Genomic DNA, 26824 nt, shown 5'->3' with positions numbered 1-26824 from the left:
CATAAGATTTTCCATATTATATAATAAATTGAGATCTGATGCAACTGGCACCTGACAAATATCACCTTAGAGGCCAAAATTCTCGACATGCAAGTATATTCCTTGTGCTCCGGTCCCTTTGTGCACCGCTCTCTCATCACTGAGACTCACCACACTGCGGCGGACATCGTCACCCAATCCGCGAGGGCCGCAGACAACGACTGCACTTTCCCCTTCTGCCTGCTCCAGCACCTTTTGTATAATTGTGCGTGGGTGAGGACGGCCCGATAGAAGTGTAAGACTGGGGAATATAGGAGGTTTTGTCTCGGTTGTGTTTGGTACCGCTGGACCAGAGCAGTTACATACCCTGCTGGATTCAATCTCGTCTTCGTTTCTGATCTCCTTCGTGCAGCAGCATCCTCCGCCAGGAGCGCAGCATTTCCCTGTTGCTGCTACAGTGGATGTGGATGTGATATCTTCACGGATTGAGATGATGTCTTTCTCTTCGAATATCTTCTCATTCGTGATCGTCTCGTCTGGAATCGCTACCCTGGCTGGAACCGGTGGGTCTAACTTCTCGTCGCAGGTCATGTAGATGCTGACGTCTATCTGCTTGTCAAATCCTGGATGTGTACGGCGACATCCCTCCACGTCTTCCAGCACGCCTTGTATTTGGGTTTCGAACAGGCTCAGCTGGGAACGGGACTTTATCACCCATATGAACCGTATACGCTTCGTCGCGGCCAATTGTCCAGATTTAGAACCTTGTACCCCCTTCCAGGCGGATACAATATCCCGAAGAAGTGGTATTATGAATGTAGCACCCATACCACCGGCAAGGAGGACAACGCTATCGAATTGACGAAGTGGACGTAAAGAGCCGTAGGGTCCTTCGATGAATACCACCCTTGCACGCGTCGAAGGAGCTTCGCTGATACCAAGCAAACCATCTTTTTTCGAAGCGTACTTGAAGAAGCGTCTTGTTCCGCCATTTTCGGCGCGAATTAAAAATTCCATTTTATTATCGCTAGGCAATGAAGCGATAGTGAACGGATGGCTTTGGAGCGGGACGATGGAGTGGCATGTCAAAAACACATGTTGTCCTGGCTGCCAGTGAACGCTTGGATTCTGGATAGTTACTCGAGTGACATTGCCCGGCAAGGGTGCGAACGAGGCCTCATGCTTCCAAAGTATATTATTACTTGTCTTTCGATGGAAGATGGCCAAATTAGTATATGCAGCCCAGGTATACCGAGCGACTCGATCAAAGACTACCAGTCCAATGGGGATCCAAACCCAAAGCTTGACCTCTTGAGGCGCATGAAACCATACCGCAACAATAAAGCCAACAAACGTGAGCACATGCTGCAGGACGAAAATTTCATAGCTGAGTCTGCGAACCGGCGCGGACGATGTGAGCACGATGAATGTCAGGATACACCACGCGATGAACCCCCTCTTGGATAGTGGATCGTTCTGCAGCTGGTAGACGATATAGTCGTAACGAGCCCAATCGCGGAACCAGAATCCCATGTGAATGGTCGCTGTCAGCCAAAGACTGCGAGCGGCCCATCTGTGGAACCAATTCAATCTCGCATAGCTCATTCCGGCGAGGAAGCCGATTATGTTCTGCCTACCAGCTAGGAGGAATATGAGTGGGAGTTGACAGATTGTGATGAACCCGGTGCGGTAGCCAATGTCTTCCCATTTCCATACGTCTGCGGTGTCAAGTTTGTAGAAACAGAGGACCAAAATGAGGACTATGTTGGCGAGAATGAGTAAGACCGGTCCCAGTGGTGGGAAGTGCAGGGTATATTTGCCCAGCGATATTGGGTGGATAGTGACATAGCTGATCTCTCGCACTGCTGCTGTGAGTGTGGCATAGGTGTTGAGAAGAATGTTTTTAGGTTTTGCGGGGGTTGAAGATGAATCTCGCAGTCTTCGACTCGTTAGGCGTTGAATAACCCATTCTTAACAGCTTTACTTACCTGTTCCATGCGATTAATCGATCTATAACATTCACGACTGTGGCTGCAGCGATGGCACTTCCTACAACAGCCCAGTACATCTTCTGCATGTAGAAAAGACCTGGGACGCCATCTCCCATGGACATGGAGCCCATGGACATATCACCTGATGACATGGACATGATGTTGGAGTCAACATGTAGACAGAGAAGAAGAAGATTAAAGATAAAAGATAGGAAGAGGATATTATATTCTGCTTATCAAGAATGTGCTCACTAAATCGGCCCCGCATTGAGCCTTGGAAATCTGCTCAATCTCCCGCCTTCATTATTTCCTCCGCTTTCTTTCTTCCTGTTTTTATTCAGTCTTCTCGCTGATTCAATTTCATTCTTGTTGACTCTCTCTTCAAGACTTCAACATGGATTCAATGACTGGCATGGATACTTCATCTTCATCTACTTCGATGACTATGACCTTCGAAAACATCCACACAACTCCCCTCTTTTCCTCGGCCTGGGCTCCATCCACTTCCGGAAGCTATGCGGGAACTTGTATCTTCTTGATAGTTCTCGCAATCATTGACCGTGGTCTCATTGCTTTCAAGGCTACTCTTGAGCGCCACTGGCTCTCCGCCCACCTCCATCGCCGCTACATAGCCATCAACGGAAAAAACACAGAAGCTGGACGGATTGACTCGGATTCGGATTCTCTCAAAACGGCTTCTTTGGTCACAGCGCAGGGAGTTGAGGAGACCGTCAAACTTGTGCAAAGGGTTTCGCATGGTCCTATTCCCTGGCGCTTCAGCGTGGATTTACCGCGCGCTGCTTTGTTTACATTGATCATCGGAGTCTCATATCTGCTGTAGGATCAATTTTCAACTAAACTCGGTCATCTTCAATGTTTACTAATTTGTTCACTGTTTAGGATGCTGGCTGTAATGACTATGAATGTTGGATATTTCTGCTCGGTCTTAGCCGGTGCCTTTTTGGGAGAATTGGCCATTGGACGCTACATTCACTGGAATGAACATGGCCATTGAGCTATTATTACGATGACCTTTATGAATCATATGATTAATCCTGATGAATACAGCTATACCATTTTCGTATTTTCTCATTTCGATATTTTATTATCATTTTTATTTGAGCAGAAATGAGCATATTTCCTAACTATATTTGGACTAGCGTAACTCCTATGAACTATAATCTGTGGAGCACAAAGTACTTTGTACTACGTCAAGGCTGACTAAGGGCTGTGTACCTACTTATCGTGTAACTATTACTTCGTTATCATTTGTGTAATTCTCAATATAACTAGCTAGACTTGGTCCACTTGAAACAGTTCTGTTTCTTCTTGGAAACTCGATCCTAAAACCAACATCTCACAAAGCAACGGCAAGAGACATGATCTTGGTAGAGTGTCTGATTTGTTCTTTATACACAAAGAAGATGTGACCTGGAGCTCCTTTTTCAAATGTTGAAGTTGATTTCTCCTCTGGAACGGCAGAGGTTGGTGTAGAAGATTGTCTCCGTTGGGAGTAAAAGAATGAAGCTTCTTCACATCTAACTTTGGGTTTCGTGGGAACAAGTCATCTTCCAGCTCGCCTGTCTCACAGTGAGCCGAACCCATCGGGGTCGAAATTAAAATTATCGGGAGGTCTTGTCCATTGTCGCCTTCCGCGCTAGAATTAGAAACCTCTGTTTTGTCATCCAAATTTGTACTAAGGCTTGCAATTTGGAGACAGCGCATAGCGGCGATTGGCGATATTCCGTAAGCTTCAACTGCGAAACTTGATCGAGCAACAGCCGCTACAGGATAACGGTTTGAAATTTGCCAATTTGGCCATTTTTGGAAGTTTTCTCAATTCTTTTCTAGGGAGGAGGATCCAATGATGATGGTATAGTGCCTTCTGCTGCCTTGGATTCTTGATGCGTCCAACTCGACTGGGATGAATCTCTTCTCAATCAGAATAAGTCTCTTCTCGACCGGAACGAAGCTCTTCTCGATTGGATCCTTTCTCTCAAATTTTGGTTCAAACGAGCGGACATTCTGGCAGGCCATGGTCAAGTTCCGCCTCCATTCTGTTTGGTGAACTAATATTCTTGATTTTGAATATGGTCAATGCAACGTATGCATGTTGTCAAACAAATGTGTGTTTAGACGAGCGCACGCTCTGAAGGACGGACTAGGGCTAGTGTCTCATCAATGTGTCATGTCATTTGATTAGGTCCCTCCACTTCATGTAAGGAAGAAGGTATATCATCAGGAGAGGACTTAGTATTCCCTCAGGATGTCCCATCATGTGCTTCATCTTCTATTTTCTTCGATACTAGTGAAGTGAAAGTGAAAATGAAAGTGAAAGTGAAAGTGACGTACGTTTCAAATTTAACCGAATGTCGTGAAAGGCAATAAATCTTTGGGTAGTTGTGAGATTGGAAAACTCTTGCGGGTGTCGTATACCTGTTTAAGCTTCGGCCCATCTTCCAGATTCATATTATCCTTTAAGAAATCCAAGTCTCATAGACTTAGTAACTAAAAGAAGATACTGAGTCAAAAGAAACAAGAAAGCAGAAGAGGGTGAACCATAAGAAAATAAAGGTTATATAGTTAAGTAGAATAACATAGATGTGGTTCATCTTCGCCTACCTAGTCATCCAAGAAAGACAAGAAATTTCCAAATATTTTCTGAATACATCAAGACCTTCAAAAGGATGACGTCCGGATATGTAATGTGTTGGTAGAAAGAAGAAAAAGGGAGGGCAAACATATTTATAGGTAATGGACCTCGAAAGTAGTTTGTTGGTGTTTGCTGATCCCATACACAAATTATTCAGAGACAAAAAAAATAAAATCTACATCCATTCTAATACTTAGCCTTAACCCAACAGAACATACATTGAAAAAAGAAATAATATCAAATACAAGCCTAACTCATATATGGCTTCCAACTAATAGGGGAAAGTGATTTTAAAAGATCAAAGCTTGGCTGAGGACTCAGACCTAGACCTTTCTCTAGTAGAACATAACGTCTGATTCTGCTCAATTCAGAGAGAGAGCTCACGCCATTAGACCAACCGGCATTTTTTGATGAAAGGTCGTCCCGAGTTAGTTTGATATCGGATTATAGATGACATAATCTTATTTTGAGTAACTAATACGTCCATATCAATTTCAAATCCCTGCAATAACTTCAAATACTCCTCACGGTTGCTCTCGAAGCCGTAATACTTTATATCAAATTGAAAGACATGTTGATGTATTCTTACTCCGTACAGCGTGCCAGCCATGCAAAACGAAAAAGGAAAAAATACAAAAAAAATCATGCCCAGCCCAGGGGTCGAACCTGGATTTCTCCCTCTTCCCATATGATAACGATACAACATTAAGGGGAATTGAGGAGTGTTCTTCCAATTAGACTAACTGGGAGACTTATGCCTCCATTGTCCCGAATTAGATCAATGGCGGAGCCGCAGGGGAAAGGTTGTTCCGTGCCGAGTTGATCTTGGTACCCTTTTATATGACGTCACTTGCTTGGAGAAAGGCCTGGATAATGATATTGAGATCGCTGGGTAGATTGATATGAAAATGTGGCAAAATTCCATCTCAGGTGCTCAGGTAACTTTTTACAATTAAAATACAGGCGTGTAAGGCTGTATGTGTAAGATCAATTGGTAAAATAACCTGATGCGCTAAACTGAGTGATATAAATGAAAGACATGAAGAGGGAAATGGATTAAAACTTACAGTGAAGAGATGATAGGAATGGCCACTGAATAGCTAAGGTCAAGGTAGAGTACCGTAAGAGTGGGAGCTGAAGTGCGAAAATAAGTTTGCTGGATTACTTCAGGTCATTTTAAGCCTTCTTATTATAAGCTACGAGATAGAAGGTATTGATTAGAGAACAAAGACGTCAAACTACTGCTAGTGACAGAATAATTATTGATTCTTGAAGAACGGTGATGACGGCATGAGCTCATGAATTCCTTTTTTGTAAGTCCCTGATATGACTTGTTTATAGCACAGCCAAACCGCCAGCAAAAGCGGCTCCAAGGACGCCCCATGCAGCAGTCTGCAATGGGACACCAGCTCCCTTTGAGGTAGAGGTAGATGTGGAAGTAGTGGATGAATTTGAAGAGGACTGGGCTTGGCCATCAGCGGTGGACTCATTGGCATTGCGTAATGCCGCAGCTCCAGTGAAAGCCACGGCAGAAACACCAGTATTGTTTGAGCAAGCAGAAGGTGTGGTGTAGGTGACACTAGAAACAAATTGGACATCGGCGCACTATTTCATCAATATCAGTACACTCCAAAAGCAAATTTGTTAAAAGACCTACAGCGTATAGACCTCCAGTAGGGTCTCCATCACTTTGGACCTGAATTGTGGCATTCAGACCATTGGTCAGATTAGCACCCAGCAACTTCTCAGTAATCTCAACGTGAGGCAGGCAGAATTCGCCAAGGCCATCAATCTGGAAGGTAGGCACGAGGGTGATGTTGTAGTTATCACCGGGGTTGCTACCAAGAGAGATGAGAACCTCAACAGCAGTTTGGCTGTGGCCCATTTTCACAGCAAGAGGGAACGATCCAGAAAGAGGCAGCTGAGTACGGTTGCTGGACTGGGAAAGTCCACCACAAGGGAATTGGCTCATGGTATCTTCAACAAAACCACGTGATTCAGGGTACTGCAGATGGAAATGGGCCATAGCCATTGACACAATGGCCAAAAGGCAAAGAGTGAGCTTCATCATGATGGTGAATGGAAGTGGGGGAGGTGTAGAAGGGAAGAAAAGAAAGAGGGAAGAACCATGTATTTCTAGTTTAATACAGCCGAGGTCTAGAAACAAACAGCTCAAACTATCAACGCTAAAGCAAAGCCAATTCTCATAATAAAAAAATATTATCTTTTACATAGTAATTTCCTTTTAATTCTTCCAGAAGCTTTGAGAATTGTTAACCTAATATAGTTTAGCGTTGTTCATTTTAGCCGATACGCTAGTCCCAAATAGTTATAATATGCTCAATCTTGCTCCTCTGTTTGAGTCGGCTGGTAATGCCTTTCTGTAGAGTGATTATAGCTTGTAGCAGGATCATAGTCTACCAGGACTTCTGCTAACATATCCTCCACATTTACCACTACCTGACGCCACAAATTGATCTCGTATGCACTAGCCAGTTCGCATGGTAGAAACAGAGCGCAGATATAGCTCCGAGTGGAAGCTGTCCTCTCCCCGCACTGTATGTTGCCCCTGGAGCGTCTGGTCAGGATTGCCCCGCATATCATGCAATATTGGACTCAGTATGAGAGCCAGGTTTTTATCAGAGCGGAAAGGGAGGTCCACAGGTGGAGTCCAACAACCCACCATTCCTGGTCTGATACGCTCGGTGTAAGAGCGGGTATCTCCGCTTACTGTGATGGCTTTACTCGATAAGTACTTTGAGGAAGCTGGGTCTTTGCAGAGAGAGATAGAGGGAATTTCCTTCGCTTTCGAAACGCGCTGGGATTCCACGTGCAGACTCCACATCTTAGCATGAAAAGCCTTGGCTTGTTCCTCTGTCACTCCATCTAGAGACAGCGTTCGACAAGCTCGTTTACAGGAAGTCTTAAGATCTCAGTACCTGATTCATAAGGTGCAAGGATAGCAAAGGCCATCGGTGGATCCCCAGACTGGTATAGATAAGCTCTTGTGCTCTGTGTTCCTGGGGTGAGACATACCTTTTTTGTGATGTAATTTCGAAGATCCTTGTTGCTCCATGACATCGGCACTGCCGGATTAGATCCCGCTTATTTTGTCTTGGCGGAACCGATCAAAGCAGCTCTACATATCGAAGAGTGTTCTTGGTCGCGCCCGTGTCCAAGAAGCTAGGATTGACACAAGCTAGCATGACAGTGCGACAATCGCGACCATCGACAGGATCGGACAGGTGCTTAAGTAACTTTGTCAGCATGCTCCGTCGAAAGGGAATATATCGCTTTGATGTTTCCCCCGGCGCAGCACTGATATCAGCCAATCCACGAATGCAATCATTGAGAACAGAGAGGCTCATGTTGATCTCGTGTGTCTCTTTCACTCGGTCGGTAGTATGCTGGGCCATATCGCGGGCTACCTCAGATCCGGCCAGGTCGACAAGGTACAGTATTCCATCATTGATCACCCCGGCTGCTAAATTCTCTATTCTCATCCGACATATTTCATATGTGCGCGAAGATACATCATTCTTCTCCGTACTGACGTTCTGTCGGAAAGTCGATGCATATTCGATTAATTGCAAGAGCTCGGTCGTGCTTCCAACACTGCGTTCTTGCGCTAGAAATTTGAGTGTTGCCGAACGAGTCTTCCAATATAGCGAAAGGAGCGCGGTCGTTGAGCAGATCTAAAGAAGTCAGTCCAGGCCTTGTGATATCCAACTTATCCTACCGAATGCCGAATTGCCTACAAGTTCAAAGATAGTAATATGCAACCCTCGCTTTCCAGACAATGTTCCATCGAACAAAGATTGGGCAATATGCCGCTTTAACCCATTGATAGTGAAAGTCTTTCCAGATCCAGTCTGTCCGTGTGCGAATAAGGTTGCCACATTGCCTTCCCACGCGAAGGGAAGAAGTGGTTGCACTAAGTCTTTATAGATCACGTCAGCAGTGCTTTCTGCACCAAACGCTCAATCGACCTTGAACGAAGAGGACTGAAAGAAGTTAGCTACAGCAATCCTACACCTAGGATTTAGACTGACATTCAGCGACGGCAGACCCCATTACGCCATTTGCCGTACGCCGGGGGAAAGTAGCAATAACTTGTCCTGATGAGATCTCATTCTCCAACATGGGTCTGATCCGAGTAGCCACGACGATATTGGTGCTTGACTCTTTCTTATCTGCCCCTTGTTTATGGGGTACAAATTTCCTGACAAGTGCCTGATGGCGAACAGCATGACTTAAGAGAAACTCCTCCATGATTCATTCGAAATTGAGATCTTATTTCAAGTTATAGGTAATTTCGGAGGAAAATTGTGGGAAAGTAGGGGGAAAGACCTCAGATCCCCGATCTTTGAGGTCTTTTGCATGATTATACACCGCTCATCTTAGCATAAAAGGTCATATGCAGTTACCCGAAACCCGAAGGAACAGAAGAACTCCTGATCTACTTAAGTTAACCGTGAAGTTTGAGACCTCGGATCGACATCACGATGCATGATATCATATTGCCGGGAATCAGCCGACAAAGCTATTCACGGTTGTACAGAACAATAAGCCATAAGACAATTATGCACGAATTGCATCTGCATGAGGAATTCGACATTTGGTGAGTGACCAGGAGAGCTCAATGCTTTGCATATTTACTGATCGGACCAATGACAGTGCTTGCCCTTAGCCTCTTACGAAATTTTCGATGCGAACCCACATGACGTCACTTTTCATAGAGGCGAAACTGGGATTCGACAATATCGATTTAAGTATCGATCTATGATTGCAGGGGTTCTGTTTTATGGAGAAAGGATCTGCTATGACGTTATTATTTGTGGACTTTTATCAACTACTTCTCCCCTCGATATTTTCTATACTAGGAACGAAGTAACGCACAACCGTATACTATTATCTATTTTAGGGGACTATTGAAGCGGATGGACCCTGCATTTTCTTCATTATGCCCGACAGAGCCCATATAGGCCCACGCAAATATGCATACAATATCGACGCCGCCCGCGAACGGGAAATGCATCTGTATGAACATTGAACTTCAGTACAAATCATGAGAACCGTAATTAATCCGTGGATGATTTTTACAGCTACCTACCATACTGGGGATATCCACCTGAAAAGTTTGCAAAGAAAACAGTTGGCCACCGTCCCAATGTCTCGCCCGACAACGTTCTTACAGCCCTTGCGCAACTCACAAGCCTACAATTAAACGCCAAAAGAACCCTTATCTGTCTATTCGATCGCACAACACAACATGTCATCGCAGAAGCAACACCCAAACTTGGCTTTCGGGCTGATCAAGGCGATGAGTCGGATTTTTTATGGCTCGGTGTACGGCAACTTCCCTAAACAAGGTTCCAATGTGTAATCGAGCTATAGAATCGTTCATCAATTGTGAAAGCGATATCCTTTTAGTCCCTGATCTCACGCAGGATGAGCGCTTTCGGTCCGCGCCTATGGTGACGGGCTCGCCTCATCACCGATTCTACGTCTCTGTTCCGATTATGTCGCCAGAGTCTTATGTAATTGGCAGTATCGCTGTACTAGATGATCGACCTCGAGAAGGGTTAGATGATTCGCAGGTTCGGATTTTAAGAGATATCAGTGGGACTGTTATGGACCACTTACTTTGCCAGCGTGCGACGCGCGATGAGCACCGCGATCAAAAGATGGTTAGGGGTTTAGGTCTCTTTTTCACAGGGAAATCAGATCTCAATGACGGATTGACCAGTCCGGAGCACGGAGACGACCCGCAAGACCCGCTTGATGAAGTTGATGAGAAGTTGAAAAAGGTTCAGATAACGACCGACGGCACGACAGAAATGATGCAAACGAACTATATGGACGAGGATGACACCGAAATTAGTTTGCAGCGTGGGAGAACGCCTAAGACACCCTCCACTCATTCGGATATTGAACTTGATCCGCGAGGTGCTGAACAAAGTAGGAGCCGATCACCAGTTCATACATTCAAGGCAGACGAAAAAGATGTGGAAAACAACGCGGAGAAAAGAGAAGAGAATAGACGGCGCGCTTCACTCTCCCCAACGACAGGTGAATTGAAGAAATCACTAGCTCCATCAAACGTCCAATCAGTCCTCAACCGAGCCTCGTGTCTGATGAAACAGGCTCTAGAAGTCGAAGGGGTCATGTTCATCGACGCCAGTGTGTACGCTCGACGCCAGATGATCGGGTCAACAACAGGTGAAGGAGATAATGCAGAGTTCAATATATTCGACGAGAACACTTCACTGAACGACAACTACTTTAGCGATGCATTTGACGATAAACACGGACCAAAGAGTCTTGTTCTGGGGTATTCGACATCATCTACCTCCAGTAGAGACAACTACGAGCAAGAGAGTCATTACATTTCATTGCCAGGAGGATTTGTGAATCATCTGATAGATCATTATCCGCGTGGAAAGATCTTCCTCCTAGATAAAGATGGTTCCATTGCATTGAGCCACGAAGGACTAGTAAATAACGTGAATCAGGCATATTTAAATGGCACAAAGACTATCCAGGCAGAATCACCAGAGGAAAAACATATCCGACGCGAAACTATGGAAATTCAATACTTCCACAAAATCCTGCCTGAAGCTCGATGGATTTCTATCTACCCTGTGTGGGATTTCCATCGCAGCAGATGGTTCACTGTGAATATGGCGTGGACCAACGACCCCAGCTGTACGATGTCCGAGCCAAGCGACCTCACATATATGGCTGCATTCAGCAACAGTGTCATGGCTGAGATTTCACGCATGGATCTGCAGGCGGCTGATCGAGCTAAGAGCGACTTTATCTCGTCTATCTCTCATGAGCTGCGCTCTCCGTTACATGGTGTTCTTGGCACAGTGGAGCTACTCCAAGAAGCTGTCACGACGCATACTCAGCGAGGCTTGGTTGAGACTGTTGCTAGTTGTGGGCGAACCTTGCTGGACACACTCAACCATTTATTGGATTACGCTAAGATCAATACAATAAAGGCACCTCAATCCTCAGAAGAGCCGAGCTCGAAAGTGTCTCTACAAAAGGCTGCCATTCCTGGCGTTATCCAAGATATCGATCTATCATCATTGGTGCAAGAAGTTGTAGAGGGCTTGTTAGCAGGCTCGGAGTTCTACAATCGAGAGACCGAATCCTCTTCAAAACAACACAGGCGCAAGTCTGCCCTCTCTGATAAAAGCTGGAGTCAGAACCGAATCATCACCATTGTGGATATCGAGTGGCAAGACAACTGGTATCACCCCATATACAGCGGTGCATGGCGTCGAATAGTGATGAATCTTTTCGGAAATGCCCTGAAATACACACCTTCAGGCTATATCAGGCTCTTCATAAAAGAAGACATGATGGCAGTGCAGGGTAGTAAAGAGCTTGTCCCTGCAGTCCGTCTGACTATCAGCGACTCCGGCCGTGGCATGTCGCAAGACTTCCTTCGAAACCACCTCTACATCCCATTCCTTCAAGAAGATACCCAGTCGCCTGGACTTGGTGTCGGTCTGCACCTTGTGCATCAGATTATCAAATCGCTAGCTGGCCGGATTCAGTTCCGTAGCGAGGTAGACCGCGGTACTGAGGTCGATGTGATCATCCCAGTCCAAGGTTCAACGAAAAAGCCTTCGCTACCATCCCTGTATACTGCTTTACGGGAACGAGTATCTGGTAAGACGGTATCGTTCTTTACAAAGAGCTTTGACCGCGGCGACCTAGGCATCCGGCAAGAGGTCTTCAACAATATCAAGTCTAGTTTAGGCCGAATGGCAACAGATTGGTTCGGTTTACATGTTTTGAGCGCCGACGAGCTTCAGACGCAAAAGGCCGACTTTTTGATTGTCACCGAACATGAGTACCGCACTCTGGCGAATGAATCGTCTCAGTCGGATGTTCGGAGGTCCATCGAGTCACGCAATGCTTCCCCGCTTATTGTACTTAGCGGACAGGCTAGTAGCTTGCGAGTGGCGAAAGAGAACAGTCAGGACCGCGCGATCTTTTTGTCACAACCGTAAGTTTATAACTTCTCATAAGTGTGCGTTCACTCAAAGCTAATCCACAACAGAGTGTGTCCAAAGACTCTAGCAGCTGTCCTCGAGCACTGCTTAGATCTGCAAGAAGGACAGAGAGACCCGGATCACCGTTTGGGTCGTGCACTAGATGGGAAGTTGGAAATCGAGAACACCGATCTAGCTACAGAGCAGGAAATGATTCAGACCCATACTCCTGAGCAGATACAGTTGTCAGAAATGTCAGAAGAACAACATGGGTCATCCGAAAACCCCTCACCTTCGAAAAAAATTCTATTAGTGGAAGATAATAGAATCAACTTGAAGGTATTGCCTGAGCTATCACATATTGCTGAACTTTATTGACAAGAGTTTCTAGATCATGGAAACAAGTGTGAAGGGTTCCGGGTTTGTATACCAAACCGCAACAAACGGCCGAGAAGCCGTTGAGAAATTCAAATCCAATCGATTCGGCGTTGTTGTGATGGGTAATCTCGCTCCTGCCCTACTGTATACGAGATTCACTAACTTTGTAATCATAACAGATATATCAATGCCATACATGGATGGGTTAACGGTGATTTACCAAAGAAACCAGAAAAAAAAAACAAAGCTAACTCTACTAGGCGACACGAGAAATGAGACATCTTGAAAAGACGCAGGGCTGGCCCCGTACTACTATCATCATTCTTACTGCTGCTTTGTCTGCTCAGGTGCAGCAGGATGCTGCTATGAGTGGTGTTGATGAGTTTTTAACTAAGCCCATTCCGCTTAAACAGCTTAATCTGATGCTACGTAGCTTGCTACGGCTAAATAGCTAATTTGGGACCTGGGAAGGAGAGGGATGTTGTGTATGATATAGAACCTTGGGAACTATACATAGTTTAATTAGAGACTTCAATTCTATCTGGCAATGTTCCAAGTCTTATGATCCAACTCTCTTTTCAGATCAGGGACGAAGTAATGAGAGATATCAAGACCCAATATCCTCCTAGTGGTGGCAAACTCTAGCTTTATATACCATTTCTGGGGTCTTGTGTTTCTGGTTTGTTTTTCTCGATATTTTCGTAGTTTCCTATGGCTAGATTCAGCTTTTTGGTGACAGAGGACTTTTAATCAGACTTTATGAACTATGTTTACCTTCGTTGGCCCTAGGGGGGCTATCAAGGAATGAGTTGAGCCGGTGTTAGTAGGGTTATGGTATCTGGTAAGGTTGGCCGACGGCTCGGTTTCAGCCCTATCTATAAAACAAGAACATCGACTAAGCACCTGGGCATTGAGACAAGGAGAACGTCTGACCGTGGAATTGGCTGATATTTGCTAACTGGGTATGGAATATGAAACAGCCCCAAGAATAATTAATCATAGTATACTATTCGTGCCAGGTAGGAGTGGTAGCCGCAGATATCTCATGTTGACGATGCCAAGATGAAGAATGGATTCAAAAGATAGGTCAGTACTTATTACCTTCACCGTACTACCAACATCGATGAAAGACCCCATATTATTGTTTACTCTCTACCTTTGCCTCGTGATCGGTGACCCCTTAACACGTCAGAGCGCTCCTTTATCAACCTTCAGTCCTGATCTGCACGACACTTAAAGACCCGCAGTTACTCAGTGAAACAAGACCCAGTTTCCGAGCTGCCCGCCCCGGTATCATCCTCCTGGCCTTTGGTTTTTTCATATTCACTTGAGAACTCTCACAGAACCTCAATTCCAATCCCCACTCTACCGTAACATTCATCATGAAGTTCCTCTGTCTCCATGGAGCAAGCACCAATGACCAAGTATGTACTCCGGACAGCACGTACATCACGCCTGAACGACGAAACTCACGAACATAGATATTCGAGATTCAAACCGGTGGCCTACGCCAACAGCTCGAGAAAGCTGGCCACACTTTCACATTTATAAATGGCAAATTAGATGCCAAAGTTGAGGAAGGTGAGAGAAAACAAGCCACCCCCTCATTAACCCCTCACCCAATTCCGCTCACAAACACAACACAACACAACCAGCTACTGACCAAACCCTCGAAATATAGAACTCGAAGGCGTAGTCGACGGCCCCTTCTTCGACCATTACCCCCGCGACCCAATTCTCCCTGGCTCGCAACTGACTGAAGCATTCGACCACACAAACCACCTCATCGCGGAACAAGGCCCCTTCGATGCAGTACTAGGTTTTTCGCAGGGCGCAGCGCTCGCTGCATCGCTGATAGCCCACCATAATGAGTTACACCCGGGCGCGGCGCCGTTATTCCGCGTCGCCGTGTTCCTGTGTGGCGCGAATCCGTGGGCTACATCCGGACTTGAGCGTATGAGCCGCGTAAATGGGGCTTATCCCATCACTATCCCAACTGCGCATGTTGTTGGGGCGTTAGATCACGTTTATCCGCAGAGTATGCAGCTTTATGCGCTGTGTGAGCCGGCTAAGGCCGCGTTTTATGATCATGGTTCTAAGCATATGGTGCCGTTTGATATGAAGAACACTGATGAGATTGTGAGGGTTATTGAGGAGACCATTGCTAAGGCTTGAAGGGGAGTTTTTTGTTTTGTTTTGTTTTATAATTTTATTATTTCGGGTTTATGCATATGCCAGATCGACTGGCCAGCGCTTTTAATCAATGATTTTCAATTCATAAAGTTGAATGCGGAACACTACATCTCGCTTTTCTTCGTCGGTGACTTGCCATACTTTGACCACGCCATCGCGACAAGGAGAATTAAGAAACCCAGAATCAAAGTAGTTCCCCACTGACCAGACACAGCTGTGCTATTTAGTTCATACAGTCAGAGCCCGGCGGCTTCGCCATCTCCAACAGGAGGAAGAACCTTCGCCAAGAATTGCTCGAGGTGGTCAATTTCTAGCGGGTCGGCAGAGTGACCAAGATCCCTAATACCTCAATTAGTTACTCAGTCACAAAAAAGAGAGAAACAAAGACCTACTCATATGACTTAAACTCCACATCCTGCAACCCAAGGTCCTTCAAAGCCTGATACGACTGCTGACCAAATTCATATTTGACGACTGGGTCATCCTCGCCGTGGGCCAGGAAGAAAGGAGTGTTCTTGTTCGGGAAGTCCTCAGGAATGAAGTTCTTGATGCGGTCGTGAAGAAGCAGATAACTCGACAGTCCGAAGACACCGCCCAATTTCTCCTCGCTTGTAGTGCCGGTGAACACTGCCATGGCGCCTCCTTGCGAGAACCCGCCAAGTACAATACGCGAGGGCTTGATTCCCTTGTTAATCTGGTCCTGGATGAGAGTGTTGAAATAGTTGCGGGATCGCAAGGCGCTGGGTTCATCTTGGTAGCGGGGTGCGTCTTCGAAGCTGAGCTCGCGGCCCAGAACGGACATGTCGTGCCAGGCGGGCATTTTCATGCCTCCATTCTATTGAAATTGGTTCCTTTATTAGTAAAATTATGGAGGCTCAGGACGATTTGAATTGGTCGTACAACGGTGACGGGGATTGAGGGCGCATTCGGGAAAATGAAGGTCACCTCCTCGAACTTGCCGCGACGGCGCCAGTTCTGAGCAAGGGAGGTCCTGTATGCATGGAAGTTGTCAATTGAAGTTATTTAATCCGATTGGTTGAGTAGATTCGTACCATCCCTGCCCACTAAACGAGAGTTGTGTTAGCTAGAGCTTCTGCACTTGATTGCGGGGTCCTTACGAGTCTCCAAGGCCGTGGGCCATGATCACCGTCGCAGTGTGCTTCTTCAGAGCCGGAACAACATATGGGGCGCGTGATGACATCTTGATTGTAATTTATGAAAAGAGAAGAGAAGGGAAGAAGACGGATAAGTGTTCCTGCCTGTTTACACTGAGCTTCCGTTGGATCCACCGCCTGCGCGGAATTTGGTCCGCGGAGATGACAAAGGATTGTTTTAAAGTAGTCAAGTATCGTAATCACTACTAAATCGGATACAAAAGATCAAATGGTGTATATTCTTGGTTTATTATGGGATTTATATGTCCGTATTCCCGATAGGTTATTAATAAATTAAAGTAGACGTAATAACGAGGTAGAACAACCATGATAGATCAACTACATCCAGCCAAGCGACGCATCTCATCCTTAGTAGACTTGATAAATACCTCCATGAGACTCTCTTCCACCACGCTATCCTGCCATGAGATACCAAGTACAAGACACCCATCTGGGCCAGAAATTGTGGAAATTTCAATAGCGTTACCAATCACACTAGCACACTGCGAAAAGACCATACCTCCAATAGAAGGTCTCCCAGGATCAGATTCAGCCTGAAAAGCCCCAATGTTAGACACCTCGAAAGTCTTATCGCGCTTCTGTCCAAGTTTTGACATGCAGAGCTCTTGCTGATAATTGTCGACAAACTTTAGAAGGTTGGGTTTCGCGTCACGTCCTTTCAATTCGAGTACAGCCTCGATTGTTTGACGGGATCGTCTGGTTTCATCCCATGGGAATAAACCATTGGAAGACATGACGCTGGTACGGCGGTACTTCTCCTCGAAGTCCGAGACATAGACACCTATTGAGTCGTCTGTAATAATATCCGGCAACCACCTGCGACACGAAAGAGCGCCGGAACAGATCAGTAGAGAGTAAACATCCGGCAAATGGGCAAACAAGGATCTAGCAATCATAGTCTGCAGGAAGGCAGTAATAGTGGTGCCTTCTTTACGGCATTGCCCCCTCAGCGAAGCAACAACGTCCTTGGAGAATGGAAGCAGTCGAAGTCGTGTCGTTACTGGTGTCTGAACTTCAGACCCAGCCCACAGTCCGGTTTCACTGGGCGACCAGATCTTCGCCTTGAAGAGCTGTTTTGCCAAATAGAAAATAGAAAGAGGCATGGGGTGAAGAGCTTCAATGTTAGGGAGCAAAGGTTCCTGTGGTGACTGTATCTGCGACTTTGTTTCAACTGCAGTTGGTGCTGAGTGCAGTGCTTGTAAGAAAGTTCGGTGAAAGGCTTTGCCTGAATTTCCATCACCGAGGGCATGATGGAATACAAATGCAGCTGTAAACTCCCGGTCATTTACAGGGTTTGTGAGAATGCATAAGCGCCAGTTAGGACTTAGTTCGGCGAATGGAGTGTTGTGCTGCACTTCGAGAAGAGCCTCGAGATCGAGATCAGGGGAAGGTTCTCCATCCGCAGATTCAGTGGGGATGTTTTTCCGGGGTTCAAATGACACAGCCTGATCTAGGTTGATTTGGGGTAGTCGCACAAAGTAGGGCTGCTGGGTTTCTTCAGCTGCTGGGATGGCCGAAAGGACTGGATGTTGCCCTATGAGAGTTTCACAAGCCCGATAGATATAGTCTTTTGTCGGCAGTGTGAAGCTTTCAGGAAGAGTGTATGTTGCTGTCACTGCAACATTCAAATAGAACTTGACTTGATATCGAGATGTCGAGTATTGCTCCAATCGACCTACTATCATTGGTCAATAGTCTAAGATCTATGCAAGATGCGGCGTGCACTGACCCACAGCACGCAGCTTCTCGAACTCATCCATATCTTTTCAGGTATAAGATGCTCTTTTCAATATCTAGTATTCACTCTGATGGATGAGGAGATCAGTATCTAGCTTTGTTGCCCAGCGGCTTCTAGAGCTCGTGATGATTAATACCTGTCAAATATTTGGCACCAAAATCAAAAGTCACTAAACTTGACGGTCAAATTAGTTAGGGGGTAAATAAATCTCTATTAAATAATACATGACTCAAATGGGGCATGCAAACAGTCCAAACACCCTTATTTCCCTAATGAACCACCTCCACTTATATGGACCAATGAGGTTATTTTGTTCTTTAGAAATAACCAAACCGTTCACAGGAAGTGTTTTGGTGCAATCCATATAGATTTTATCTAAACTATTAGGCATGCACAGCCGGATCTCAGCATGTATTATGCGTATTATTGTAATCTACCTTGCATTATATAGTGAGGTCTTTGTATTGGTAATATACTTCATCTCCCGAAAGAAAAGAATTATTTTCTAAATTCTAAATCTATATAACCCCATTACAACGCCTTTCTGACACTCTTCTCGCAGAAGTCTCTTCCTCAAACTCAGCTTCTATATTATCAGGCCCCTCTTCTTCTCCAGAAGCCCTAAATAACTCTTCTGGATTCTGACCTCTTCTTCTCCATCTAAATCATCAACGCGCGGTATCTCTTCGATAATGAAGGCAAATTTTTCACAGCCGCAGGAGCGGTCCCAACACCCTTATTAGTGCGCAGCATTGCTAAAGTTAGGGTGACTACTTTAAACTAACCGGCCCCTTTCACAAATCACCAATTTATTATCCAACCCTCATATGCGAAGTAACAAACAGATGCACAATTTTTTAGTTATCAAGTTTTACATATAAATTTGTCAGCCACAACTATAGATATTATGTTAAATATAGTAGCTACAGTAAATCAAATGATTCAAATTTGATTAAAAACTAAATTTATCGTCGTATTCCTCCGTGCTGCCTACATACCATTTTAAGCTAACGCATCACCTTCTTCCACTGTGGTCTCAGCTTTTGTAGAGCTTCTGTCTCATCCAATTGATGTTCAAATCTCTTCATTCTTTTTACATCCGAAGACGTAGTAACTCCTATGTCGATAATAGGATTTACGTAGAGGTCTTGGCGCGCCTAGCGAGCTACCAATAGGCCTCTACCCATCACTATCATGAGCTTTGAAGACACTCCGAGACACAGACAACTATTGGATTTATAGAGACATACCCAAATCACACACTTGATTGCCCGTGCATGATAGTATCGCCAATATGCCCCCTCTATCAATATGACCACTAGAATGATGTCATATCTGTGGTCCAAGGTTGTCGGCTGGAGAAGGTAAAACCGAGGTGAAACGTATCTAATTCACTGCTGCCTTAGGCACCGATATCAAGATGATGGCCTCAGGCCTCTAACAATATGTCTAGCTTTTAGTATTTCGTAACTACTCGTTAGAAGACTTGGTAACTTGAATGTTATACTCCATAGTTAGAGGAAATGTGGATAATGATGAATTGTTCAAATTGACAGTTCTTTTGCTTATTGAAACTTTGATTGATTCATAAGTAGCAAATCTCGTCGAACCCTCACAATTACATGAATAATTGACAACAAAGCAACAGAAATACGCATGGGTATTGATAAAAGAAGACACTCGATGTTTTCAACTCTCATCAAGCTAAGTTGTCGCGTTGTTCCAGGTTGATGTTGTTCTGGTATGGACATTATGATCCCGTGCGATAATTAGGGTTGATAGCCGAGAAGCCATTTTCTCACCCACAATCAACACCAACATCACTGACAGATCTGAACATCTAGCAACTCCATTTCCAGTTTAAATAAATATATTATTAAACCACACAGATAGTAAAAGATTAGACTGTAATTGTAGTGGTGGCTGGTCCCTAGTCAGCGGCGGTTAGCGAAGTTAATCCGCTTTGGAAAACTCCCCACACAAATATTCTGGGATGCGCATCATCAACCTTCAACCTTCATTCTGACCATCTAAAAATCCACCCCTCTTCAACGGTACTACTCCCCTCACCATACTCCATCTCGCGACTCCGTTCGTGTCGCTTTTCCCTTTTCCTCGTCCGTCATCGGCTAACATACGGCTCCAAGAAGAATCACCCCCACCGTCACAATGGATTACGAAAAGTTGGCTAAGATGCAGCAGTCGTCTGCGCGGATTGGTACGTTGTGTCTGCCTGGGATCTGGAATTTCAAGAACACGATGTCTTAGCTGCGATGGAAGATGGAAGGTTAGAGTTGTTGGTATCGAAATCGAGATCGAGGTCAAAATCGCGGTACCAACCCGACCTCTTTTTAAGCTTGCTGGACAACTGGTCTAGAATAAACCGTCCCCTCCTTACTACCAAAAGAAAGAACAATCGCTGACATACTTTCATCTGGACAGGGTATGTATCATTTCCGTCCTTAAGCTCTTCACAAAATCCTTCAATTTCCTTTCGAACCCGGAAAATATTCGTGCAAACACAACACAAACTGCCTTTCCAGCTGTGATATCGGTGTCAATCTTGTCATGGCTTTTATATATTGATTAAAGTCGAAATATCGCGATTGTACCCAATATTTTCGAAGCTGGAACCTTCCTTCGCGATCCACCCGAACCCACCACTCAAGATCTTCAACCACATTCTATCGGATCATCTCACTAACTATATTTAACAGAGGCAAGGGTACCCCCCGTCGCAAGGTCAAGAAGGTTCACCGCACCGGTGATGCCGATGACAAGAAGCTCCAAGTTGCCCTCAAGAAGCTGAATGTCCAGCCCATCCAGGCCATCGAGGAGGTCAACATGTTCAAGGAGGATGGCAACGTTATCCACTTCGCTGCTCCCCGCGGTAATTATTCGAAAAGCCAGTCCTTGGAAATACACGAGACTAACAATGATACAGTTCACGCCGCCGTCCCCTCTAACACCTTCGCTCTCTACGGTAACGGTGAGGAGAAGGAGCTTACCGAGCTCGTCCCCGGTATCCTGAACCAGCTCGGCCCCGACAGCCTTGCCCAACTCCGCAAGCTCGCCGAGAGCTACCAGAACATGCAGGCCGCCAAGGGTGGTGACGATGAGGAGGATGATATCCCCGACCTCGTTGAGGGCGAGAACTTCGAGAGCAAGGTTGAATAAATAGACTGCCCTCATCAAAATCATGGTCTATGATCAGTTCCAATGAAATGTATCCAATCCAGTCCCGGTGGTCTTTTTTGTTTATCTCTTGGTCTACCATGGATTTTCTTTAATCTTTGCGGATTCTGATCTCTGCATGCATTTCGCCATCGAATTTTTTTCCCCCTATCGATGCGAGAATATGAATAACCTGACCCCCCATTCATGGCTCATGATTCATGAATTGGATGTGGTTGGATAGTGGAAAAGGTTTTGTACCTACAACTACTAAAATTGAACCAATTATGGAATTGGACACTGTTCGACCGTAGAAGAGAGGCCTTCGATCATATCGATTCATTCACGTCAATATGCCCCCAAAGACTTCCAAGGCTACAAGCAAGAGTACAACCCCCCAGAAGATTAAATCCAATCACGCCTAAACTAATGCTCATCAACTCTTTTCTGTGATCTAAGCAAGTTCACTGTCCATCAGTTATAAGAACCGGACATATTTTCAAGACTCCTCCCTCAGCCCACAGACATCGGTGCCAAGAACTCTGTCCACCATGTACCAAAAGCGCCAGTAGGTGGTTGACTTATCGTAATCGAATGTACCGTCCTCGCGCAGCTGTGGGCCATCTCCAACGATATCACCAGTGAACCAGCTCAAGATAGGGATCGAACGCAGCACTCTCTCGGTAACGGTGGGTTGAGGAGGGAGGGCTTCGGTGAGAGGGCGTAGCTTCGTCCGGCGGACGGTGGGAATATGTGTCATAAAATCGGATTCGGGCTTGGGATCGCTGGGGACATTCCGCTGCTGTAGCGAAGAGGTTCGGTCGCTGAACGAGGTACTGGTACTGGTTGCGGTCGGGGTCGCGGCCACAGTTGCAGATGTAGCTGTAGTTGTAGTCCCAGTGCCAGAGACAGTTGCAGAGGAAAAAGACTGGCCTTCTTCTGTCTCATCATAATCGACGACACTTGCGAGATTGTTCATGGCGAAGGACCGTGGCAATGTGAACCGGTCCTGTTGATCCGAATACTTATTGGATAGGAATGAGGATGACTGTGTGGAGGTCAGGGTGCGAGGAGCTTTGTTGTTCAGCTTCCTGGCTAGTGTTGAGTCTGCGGGGATGGGTTGATCATCTGAAGGGCCATGGCCGTCAAACAACTCGCAGAACACGACATTTCCGTCAATCTCCTGCGGAGAGAAGAAGATCGCCTTGTCTGCGGCGGCGGCCGAGTCAAATGTGACCTTGATCCAGTGGAAGCCTCCAGCGTAGCGCTTTGATTTGCGGTTCGCATCGGCGGACAGGTTTGCGCGGATCACGATGTCACCGCCGCTGAGTAGCTGAGCATACTGGGTCATGGAGTTGGGGTCGCTGCGTGGGTAGTCCTCACAGATCATGCCCTGTGAGATGCGCTCATATTTATCGATCACTTTCCACTCGGTGTCCTTGTCCTTGTAGCCATAGAGAATGCACTCCGTTGCGACTTTTTCAGTCTGCTTCCGTGGGTTATCGAGGCTACCGGACGATGTTGATTTAGGCAGGCCGATTGTTTTCTCCTCTTCTTGTTGCTGCTGGGCAAATAACCGTCCGAACTCAGCTACACTGGGGTTCTCTCTCTTTGCTGGGGTTCCAGTGCGTGTACGGGATCGTGCTTCATATCGGGCGTTTCTGCGCTTGCCAAATGGCCCTGTTTCCTCTGGTGGTCGTCGGGGATTGCGAGATTCACTAGAGGTAAATTTCAGTATTAGAGTAGAGGAGAGGCCATGTGTTTTTCACTTACTCTTTGTAAAGATAGCCCCAAGGTAGGAGGTTGCCATTTTCATCTCTTGCGCGCTCCTCTGGCGGCACAGCGTGGTACTCCATGGCTCAGCTTGATCAAGTTGACAGGTGGAGCTGAGGGGGAATGTTTTGATGCGGAAGGTGGAAAGATTTCGGGATGAAAAAAAGTGTGGAATGTGGCAGAACGTCAGTCCTTGCTGCTAACAAAATTGTCCACTACTTCGGATTTTTAGATAAACACTGGTTCGCCGGGATACATAGTCACGTGATGTATATTCAAGGTTCCTTATTTCAATCTCGTCGTTTTGATTGACCATATTTATAGTATTGAATTGTCATTAATTCCACATCAGGCTGTACACTGGCTGAATCTTCTCAGGCTCGGCTTATGATATGGTTACCTTGAACAAGTAACGTCAGCAGACTTACCAATACACCTTCTCATATTATCATTCTAATGACTCTCAAGGCAAAGGATGAAACTCCAGTGAAGACTTTGGAGGAAATTACTTGATATTTGATAGCTCAATTGATAGTCTCAAATTCCAAAGTCGAAGTGGATGAGATAGTCTAGTAGAAAAACATGTTACTGACAATTCTCCAGAAGGAAGGTGTCCTAGATAACCTCCAAGAGTCTAAAAAAAGGCTGAGGAGAAGATCAGCACCTTGGCAGTCAGATACAAGGATATTTTTCGCGCTACAACTAGGTAACTGTAAATATTGTCTCACCAACATAATTACTTAGTAGTATGCCGACTAGTATTAGACCCCTATGAGAAATCAGAACGTTCTTAGGAAGTATGGATGTTTGCAATCTTGGAAGGCTGAATGGAACCGTTTAATGTTGGAACTTGAAAAGCTTCTAAGGATGATTGACTATGTGCAGTAGCGTATGAAATCATTAGAAAGCTTTGTTTTGGCTCGCCACTTCGTACTCCACCTGGACATCGAGTGTATCTATTGAATAATGGTTGGTCACAATATAGGCCTGTATCCGAGAAAATAATATAATTTGACCTATGAGCCACAAGGGTAGTACATAGTAGATGACCTCCCATTCATTGTGAGGAATGAGCTTCGGCCGAAATGAGTTCTCTCAGGCTAGCCTCACTGATATCGTTGAAGGTTTTGATTTTGATCTAAATAGTAATGCCGTGAGTATCTTTCATCTGAATATGGGGGGAAATGATCTGGAGATACCTTTATAGCAATTCTGAGCCCCTCACTCTCTGCGACTCTTATAAGATCCCGTCGTACACCAGCGTGCAGCGTACGCTTTTTCACGGGAAATTCAGTAGGGCCAACGTAAATGAAGATAACAGCGTCAGATCCAGGAAAGTGATAGAATGAGTAGATCAGTGGAGATGATGGGACTCGTGCGGCGACATTATCCGGGGAAACTCCTGTTTCAGTGTGCTCCAGCACCAACCCTTCATCTTCGAAATCAAGTCTCTAGATATGAAGTTAGCGTGTTGTTTTGAATTGAAGAGAAAGAAATACTTGCTATTCGCACGAATCCGCCTTCTTGTAGTTGTCTGAGTGCGATCTTTGCATTCTCATCGACTGGACGGTCAATATCACCATTATCAATTTGGCTCATGATCTAGGCTTGATCAGAAATAGATTTTGTAGATTATGGCTTAGTGTAAACCGTTGCGGAGAGAAAATTGCTGATTTGCGGAGTTGTTGAAGTTCCAAGGTTACCAGGATCCAGACTGTTGATATTAGCACCTGGGTACGGAAATAAGCCACATGGTGCCAACGTCACCTGAACACTTTTCTAAGGCATTGCTTACAAGGCAAATTTGTTACGGGGCTTTAGCCAAAGTACTTGTTAGAATCTCAGCTGAACGATACCCACCTGGGCAGCTAATGGATTTGTAATATTTAGAGATCCTCTAGGGCTTGGATCTACATGCCCAATGCTCGAGAAGGCGAAAAATAGTTCATTTGGGAATTAAAAGGTCGGTACATATCTGTGTGTGTATTCAAGTGAATTTATATAGACGACTAAAGCTTCGTAAATTAGTTATTAAGTGCCTAGGTATCCAAACCAAAACATCTCCAATGTTTTTGTCTACATCTCAAGAGCTTGCAACTTTATGAATTTCCGTAAAAAGCTCAACAGCAGAGGTATAATGAGTGCCAGCTCACAAAATCCTGACAGAGACCAGATCTCAGTTGTCGTTGAACACGTCGTAACCTTTGACTTTGAACCCCGTAAGTACTAATCCTGAAGGAGCCTGTCACGTGACATCAGACACACTTTAAATCCCGAGAGAACAGTCTAATGTCCTTCCAGAAGGGATCGCTGTCCGTGTAACCACACACAGTGACGCAATTTGCCCAGTTTCCCAAAAAATATATATTTAATCTGTATAATTCAAGCTGACATCTTTTGCCTCACCCATGCAATGGCATGCTCCAATCTAGGATCGGCAGATCGAAGGGCTTCCAATAATTCAGATAACAAAAGCCTTCCAGAATCATGAGCCCACCATCGTTTTCCATGAAGTCCAAGCAAAAGAACTCCCCAATACATCAGGATTAACAATGAGAAAGGCTGTCTGTAACGCAAACTCTCCACAAATTCCTTCTCGACCGAAGCGAGCCATGACATGACAGGCGCAGGGTCAGACGAGTGCACAAATTTCACGTAGCAGTGACGAAGATGCGAAATAATTTCTTTGTAAATAGGATGTTGAGAAGTATCAATTCCAATCATTATCTCATCGTTTAATGTGGCAAGTTGTGTGAGTGCAGCCTCCGTATCAGCGTCTAGCTCCGTGGTTGTTTTATTCCAGAATTCTCCCTGAGAGAAAAGCTGGATATGAAGCCACGAATGGCTGACCTGTAGAATTTTTTTCACCCCTTGAAGTAATCCGACCAGATCGACTATGTTCTCGAGGATACTTGAGCCCTCGTCCCTTTTGGCTCTAACTCCAGCCGATGCAATATTGATCGCGATCATGACTATGCTATGAGAAAATGTGGCATCACAATTCTGGGGCGAAATATTTTCGATTGCGTTTCGAAATGGTGCCAGACTTTGATCGTAAAATAGAAGACCCCTATCATAGTAAACCAAGGCTTCGGCTGGTTCCGCAGATGTGGCTAGATGAAGACTGGCTAGGGCCAGTAGGCCATTCATCAAAAATTGATGCTTAAGTCCCAAGCGAGGGATTGTGATTTGCCAGATATACTTTTCAGACTCTGAGATAGCCAGGCTTTGATATGTTTCTGTGGAGAATTTGTGCATTAACTCCAGATTGTTGATCTCTAGTGAGGTGACTTGTGTTGAGTTTGAGACAACCAAGTCAACCCCCTTGATTGACCGCGCTTTAGAGCTTGAGCTGGAACCCCCGGATCTTCTATCCGCACTGGCACGATTACGCGCTGCTGCCACTTTTAAGTAAGTGCAATCCAGCTCACGCGACTTGCAATTGGCGCAGGGTGGTCCTTGCTCGTCACATTTTATTTTCCCTATTATAGATCAGAGTGAATATCATCGCAATGCCATAGAGAAACAGCTTACTCTCTCTGCACTTGTCACACCCATTGCGAGATTTGGTATGAGCTCTTAGCGGCGGCATTTTCAAGATTCATTCATTTGCAACTCAACTATCGTTACAGTCTGATGGTTCCAATCGATGGGAGGCCACAAAGGCCAATCATGAGTATGGCTGGGGAAGGATGTTGAAAAGTCCAGGGATTGAATTAAGCATTCCCCACACTATCGTCGCCGGTAGCATCATGTGA

General features: G+C 45.4%; 13 protein-coding genes across 13 annotated transcripts; 4 read left to right on the top strand and 9 right to left on the bottom strand.

The window, feature by feature from the left end:
* Positions 1-66: 66 nt before the first annotated feature.
* Positions 67-2128, bottom strand: N7495_007558 (ferric reductase family protein; the record flags this gene model as incomplete). The annotated part of the gene is made up of 2 exons (XM_057210209.1): positions 67-1918; positions 1968-2128. The coding sequence occupies 2 exons, from the start codon at positions 2126-2128 to the stop codon at positions 67-69; spliced, it is 2013 nt and encodes a 670-aa protein (XP_057059752.1).
* A 236-nt stretch (positions 2129-2364) lies between these two features.
* On the top strand, positions 2365-2985 carry N7495_007557 (copper transporter family protein; the record flags this gene model as incomplete). The annotated part of the gene is made up of 2 exons (XM_057210208.1): positions 2365-2807; positions 2871-2985. 2 exons carry the CDS (start codon positions 2365-2367, stop codon positions 2983-2985), a joined length of 558 nt encoding a protein of 185 aa, XP_057059751.1.
* Positions 2986-3806: 821 nt separating this feature from the next.
* On the bottom strand, positions 3807-4007 carry N7495_007556 (uncharacterized protein; the record flags this gene model as incomplete). The annotated part of the gene is made up of 1 exon (XM_057210207.1): positions 3807-4007. One exon carries the CDS (start codon positions 4005-4007, stop codon positions 3807-3809), a length of 201 nt encoding a protein of 66 aa, XP_057059750.1.
* A 1951-nt stretch (positions 4008-5958) lies between these two features.
* Positions 5959-6691, bottom strand: N7495_007555 (putative GPI anchored protein; the record flags this gene model as incomplete). Its single annotated transcript, XM_057210206.1, has 2 exons — positions 5959-6228; positions 6281-6691. The coding sequence occupies 2 exons, from the start codon at positions 6689-6691 to the stop codon at positions 5959-5961; spliced, it is 681 nt and encodes a 226-aa protein (XP_057059749.1).
* Positions 6692-7111: 420 nt separating this feature from the next.
* On the bottom strand, positions 7112-7468 carry N7495_007554 (uncharacterized protein; the record flags this gene model as incomplete). Its single annotated transcript, XM_057210205.1, has 1 exon — positions 7112-7468. The coding sequence occupies one exon, from the start codon at positions 7466-7468 to the stop codon at positions 7112-7114; it is 357 nt and encodes a 118-aa protein (XP_057059748.1).
* A 283-nt stretch (positions 7469-7751) lies between these two features.
* Positions 7752-8895, bottom strand: N7495_007553 (uncharacterized protein; the record flags this gene model as incomplete). The annotated part of the gene is made up of 3 exons (XM_057210204.1): positions 7752-8318; positions 8382-8557; positions 8676-8895. The coding sequence occupies 3 exons, from the start codon at positions 8893-8895 to the stop codon at positions 7752-7754; spliced, it is 963 nt and encodes a 320-aa protein (XP_057059747.1).
* Positions 8896-9586: 691 nt separating this feature from the next.
* Positions 9587-13468, top strand: N7495_007552 (hybrid sensor histidine kinase/response regulator; the record flags this gene model as incomplete). The annotated part of the gene is made up of 7 exons (XM_057210203.1): positions 9587-9663; positions 9729-9972; positions 10074-12649; positions 12704-12974; positions 13027-13135; positions 13193-13224; positions 13274-13468. The coding sequence occupies 7 exons, from the start codon at positions 9587-9589 to the stop codon at positions 13466-13468; spliced, it is 3504 nt and encodes a 1167-aa protein (XP_057059746.1).
* Positions 13469-14395: 927 nt separating this feature from the next.
* Positions 14396-15188, top strand: N7495_007551 (uncharacterized protein; the record flags this gene model as incomplete). Its single annotated transcript, XM_057210202.1, has 3 exons — positions 14396-14437; positions 14495-14594; positions 14695-15188. 3 exons carry the CDS (start codon positions 14396-14398, stop codon positions 15186-15188), a joined length of 636 nt encoding a protein of 211 aa, XP_057059745.1.
* Positions 15189-15442: 254 nt separating this feature from the next.
* On the bottom strand, positions 15443-16407 carry N7495_007550 (palmitoyl-(protein) hydrolase; the record flags this gene model as incomplete). Its single annotated transcript, XM_057210201.1, has 5 exons — positions 15443-15545; positions 15599-16041; positions 16107-16197; positions 16259-16270; positions 16325-16407. 5 exons carry the CDS (start codon positions 16405-16407, stop codon positions 15443-15445), a joined length of 732 nt encoding a protein of 243 aa, XP_057059744.1.
* Positions 16408-16695: 288 nt separating this feature from the next.
* On the bottom strand, positions 16696-18141 carry N7495_007549 (uncharacterized protein; the record flags this gene model as incomplete). Its single annotated transcript, XM_057210200.1, has 2 exons — positions 16696-18059; positions 18111-18141. 2 exons carry the CDS (start codon positions 18139-18141, stop codon positions 16696-16698), a joined length of 1395 nt encoding a protein of 464 aa, XP_057059743.1.
* Positions 18142-20288: 2147 nt separating this feature from the next.
* N7495_007548 (nascent polypeptide-associated complex subunit family protein) lies at positions 20289-21296 on the top strand (the record flags this gene model as incomplete). The annotated part of the gene is made up of 4 exons (XM_057210199.1): positions 20289-20337; positions 20388-20406; positions 20837-21009; positions 21064-21296. 4 exons carry the CDS (start codon positions 20289-20291, stop codon positions 21294-21296), a joined length of 474 nt encoding a protein of 157 aa, XP_057059742.1.
* A 496-nt stretch (positions 21297-21792) lies between these two features.
* Positions 21793-23149, bottom strand: N7495_007547 (uncharacterized protein; the record flags this gene model as incomplete). Its single annotated transcript, XM_057210198.1, has 2 exons — positions 21793-23011; positions 23067-23149. The coding sequence occupies 2 exons, from the start codon at positions 23147-23149 to the stop codon at positions 21793-21795; spliced, it is 1302 nt and encodes a 433-aa protein (XP_057059741.1).
* Positions 23150-24123: 974 nt separating this feature from the next.
* N7495_007546 (uncharacterized protein) lies at positions 24124-26658 on the bottom strand (the record flags this gene model as incomplete). The annotated part of the gene is made up of 5 exons (XM_057210197.1): positions 24124-24204; positions 24266-24517; positions 24579-24668; positions 25473-26548; positions 26601-26658. The coding sequence occupies 5 exons, from the start codon at positions 26656-26658 to the stop codon at positions 24124-24126; spliced, it is 1557 nt and encodes a 518-aa protein (XP_057059740.1).
* Positions 26659-26824: the final 166 nt, after the last annotated feature.

The sequence above is a fragment of the Penicillium taxi genome (genome assembly GCF_028828555.1).
Source record: "Penicillium taxi strain IBT 34144 chromosome Unknown utg000005l_segment0_segment0, whole genome shotgun sequence".
NCBI classification, from domain to species: Eukaryota; Fungi; Ascomycota; class Eurotiomycetes; order Eurotiales; family Aspergillaceae; genus Penicillium; species Penicillium taxi.
Note: the sequence above shows the minus strand (reverse complement) of the source record. Positions and strands in the feature narration are given on the sequence as shown.